Raw genomic sequence first — 4053 nt, 5'->3', positions numbered from 1 at the left:
TACACCTACGGAAAGAGACGATGGAAAAGCTCCATATCATCAGTGAAAACAAGGCCAGCGGCAGACTGTGGAACAGACCATCGATTACTCATATGTAAATTCAAATTGAAGCTGAAAAAAATGAAAACAAGTCCATGAGAGCCAAATATGACCTTGAATATGTCCTACTTGAATTTAGAGATCATCTGAAGAACACATTTGATACATTAAGCATTAAAGACAGAAGACCAGAAGAGTGTGGGATGACATCAAGGTAGAAAGCAAAAAGTCATTAAAGCTTCTCTGGGCACATTATTGAATGATGTAGAAAGCATCATGAGAAGATGGAAGAAAAAAAAAAAACACAACACAAGACAAGATGGAAGGAATACACAGCGTCACTGTACCAAAAGGAAATAGTTCATGTTCAACCATTTCAAGAGGTATCTTATGATCAAGAGCAAATGATACTGAAGGAGGAAGTCCAAGGGGCATCGAAGGAATTGGCAAAGAACAAGGCACCAGGAATTGATGGAATAAAAATTGAAGTCATTCAATAAAGTGAGACGGCACAGGAGGCACTCACTCATCTCTGCCATGAAATTTGCAAGACAACTATCTGGCCGACTGATTGGATGAGATCCATATTTGTGCCATTCCAAAGAGAGGTGACCCAATGGAATGCGGAAATCATCAATCTCTTTGATAGCCCATGCCAGTAAAGTTTTACAAAAGGTAATACAGAAACGGCTGCAAGCATACATTGACAGAGAACTTCCAGAGGCTCAAGCCGGATTCAGAAGAGGCTGTGGAACAAGGGATATCATTGATGATGTCTGATGGATCTTGGCTGAAAGCAGAGAATATCAGAAATATGTTTACCTGTGCTTTATTGACTACACAAAGACTTTTGAGTGTGTGGCTCATGACAAGCTATGGACAACATTGCGAAGTGTGAGTATTCCGAAACACTTAATTGTGCTCATGTGGAATCTGTACCTGGACCAAGAGGCAGTTGTTCAAACAGAACAACTGAATGGTTTAAAATTAAGAAAGGTGTGTGACTAGGTTGTATTATTTCACTGTAATTATTCAACCTGTATGCTGAGCAAATAATCCGAGAAGCTGGGTTATATAAAGAAAAACGTGGCATCAGTATTGGAGGAAGACTCATGGAGGTAGTAGCTCAAAATACCAATAGAGAGGGGAGGAGTCATCCCCTCTGTATACAGGGCAGATAGGGACAGGAAACGTAGACATAGGCTACCTAAAATGAAGGGGTAATAAAGGCTTGAAATGACTAGCTTACAAGGTTTCAAGAGGGATTCTAGTTTAAGAGTGTGTGGGGGCAGATAGAGTCCCCACTGAATAGTTTTCATCTTGTCTAGCTGGTTCTGGTAAAAAGAGATGGGGATAAGATTCCTATGATTCAATAGTGAGCAATTGTTATCATTACTAATTGCAGCTGCCAGAATTCTAAAGGTAGAAGTTTTGTAACTAAAAAGGGGGAGTATTTAACAAAATAGAGGACCCTAGGACCATCAAGGGGGAAGAGCACAAGCAGAATGTGAGAAGCAGCGATACCAGAGATGGAGGCAGAGATGGGGATATGGAGAAAGGGAGCAGTTGGGGACTCTTGATTCATGGGGAGAGAGGAACTGAGAGCTGGTGGCCAGGAGGTAGACTTGCATAATATACCCTTTGGTGTTGTAGATTATTATATATGCCTGAGTGTTTAAAAAATAAAAAGAGCTAAAATTAATAGAGAGAAACACTGTTAACTGATGGTACATGGAGGGGATTATAATCATTGTAATGAAACAAGTTGTATAATTTGTTGAATGTAAAACTGATGATATGACCTGTAAACGTTCACTCAACTCACAATAAAAATTAAAAAAAAAAAAAAATTCAGGTGGGCTATATTCAAGGTCCTGATGTGGTGCTATAGGAGTAAAGCACTGGACTGCAAGGTCAGTTAGAACCACAAGGTCGTTGGTTCAATCTCACTAGCCACTCCTTGGAAACCCTATACAGGGTCGTTGCGAGTTGGAATTGACTCAATGGCATTTAACAAGAAAAACATTCAAAGTCCTATTTTGACTCTCATGGAGTTATTTTAATTGTCTTCATCTTCAGTTTGAACTTGCATTAAAGCAATTGATGGTGTGTTCCAGACAGCCCCTGGCCTTGTTTAAACTGATGATACTGAGCTTCTCTGTCGTCTCATTCTACAGATGTAGTCAATTTGATTCCTGTGTATTCCATCCATAGAGGTCCATATGCATAGTCACTGTTCATGCTGTTGAAAAAGGTATTTTCAATAAATAAGTAGTTGGTCTCACCAAATAGTATCATGCAATCTCTGGAATTGTTTGTATCCCATAATCCATATTTTGGAGTCCTAGTGTGGTGCTATGGGTTAATGATCCAGACTGCAAAACCATTTGAACTGCAAGGTTTCATTTCAAGCTCACCAGCTGCTCCTCAGAAAGCTTATACAGGGTCGCTATAGGTCGGAATTGACTCAACGGCACTTAAAAACAACAACAACAACAAGCCATACTTTGCAACTACTGATTTTCTTTGTTTCTATCACTTGCGTTCAAATCACCAGCAATTATCAATGCACCTGGATTTCATATTTCAGCAATTTAAGACTACAGAAGTTGATAAAAATTTTCAATTTCTTCATCTTTGGCAACAGTATTTGAGTGTAAAATTGAATAACAGTATCAACTGGTCTTCCTTATGGCTATCTAGACATTATCCTGTTACTGACAGTGTTGTACTTCAGGATAGATCTTGAAATGTTGTTTTTGACGATAAGCGTCTTTAATTTGCCATTCCCCACATAGTAGACCATATGACTGTCCTATTCAAATGGCATTCACTAGTCCATTTCAATCTAGAATATTGATCTTTATGCATTCCATTTCATTTTTTGATAATTTGCTGTTTTCCTATCATCGAATTTTGTATACTCTATATTGAAATTATTAATAGGTCTTTGAAGCTGTTTCTTTTCATTTCTACCTCCCAGGATATAAGATCTTCAGCAGTACCAGAATCCAGGATTTCGATACTGTACCCTCATAATGGTGTCAGATACTGCAGATTAGATCCTAGAGGTCATGGAAACTTCACAAGGTACAGAACTGTGGGAAAAAGCTTAACAACAAATTGTTGTAGTCATCTCAATTCTGACTCACAGTGACCCCATGTATATCAGAGTAGAACTGCACTTCATATGATTTTCAATGATGTTGATGTTTCAGATATCGGTCCCCAGGCCTTTCTTCTGAGGTACCCTGGTAGCTGCTTCTGACGCAGTCGAGCACTACGCAGTGACTCAGTGGAAGATGAAGAAGATTAGAGAAAAGAATGGAACTCCTGTCAGGTAAATCCTCTATGAACCTGAATGGGGAGGAATGGATCCCTCCAAGCAGTAAGATCCATTCCCCTCCCTGACACACATCTCCCAGGACAATAAATACAACTTCGAGGGGAATGTTGTTGAGCATTCCTTAATATAAGAGCAACCATTTGAATAATGTCTTAAAGATGAATAGGCAGAGGAGAAAGAGATCCGAGGATGATGAAGTCATTTAAGTAGATGGAAGGAACCAAAAGGCAAGGTGGTATAGAATAGACAGCCACCTGCCCCAATGCCAATATGAGAAGGGTACCACTGTCAAGCCCAGTCTTAGGTGAGCATCCCTGCACATGGCACCTGAGAGAGGCCACACTCACCTGTAAGTCCCAGCAGCAGAGGCAGTAGCAAGGAAGACAGAGGCAGGTGGTGCTGGGGTGCAGGGACGGACATCGTGGTTGTCCCTGGAGCTTGCTGGGTGCCAGTGTTGCACTGGGAGGGCCAGGACTTGGCTCTGTGGAGACAGAGGCGGTGTTTTAATCTGTGATGTCAACGGAAGTAACATTGATGTGAGGAAAGGGCTGTGGGATTCTGACAGTTCCTTCTTCTAGATTGTGTAACAGGAACCAGACATATCTAAGAGGTTACTGAAGTAAGGGTTCTAATGAAAAAAGATACTTGGCATCGTTATGGCCAACTCC

The 4053-nt window shown here is 40.5% G+C and overlaps 1 protein-coding gene across 1 annotated transcript in view; it reads right to left on the bottom strand.

Annotated features, from left to right (window-relative positions):
• Positions 1 to 3805, bottom strand: part of LOC102814008 — a gene marked incomplete at its 3' end in the record, with an annotated part of 43313 nt that extends 39508 nt beyond the window's left edge. Inside the window, exon 1 of the mRNA XM_006874851.1 lies at positions 3733 to 3805. Coding sequence (XP_006874913.1) covers positions 3733 to 3805 — 73 coding nt within the window. The remainder of the gene's footprint in view (positions 1 to 3732) is intronic.
• Positions 3806 to 4053: the final 248 nt, after the last annotated feature.

Source organism: Chrysochloris asiatica, unplaced genomic scaffold (genome assembly GCF_000296735.1).
Source record: "Chrysochloris asiatica unplaced genomic scaffold, ChrAsi1.0 scaffold00304, whole genome shotgun sequence".
Lineage (NCBI taxonomy): Eukaryota > Metazoa > Chordata > Mammalia > Afrosoricida > Chrysochloridae > Chrysochloris > Chrysochloris asiatica.
This window is presented reverse-complemented; position numbering and strand designations above follow the sequence as displayed.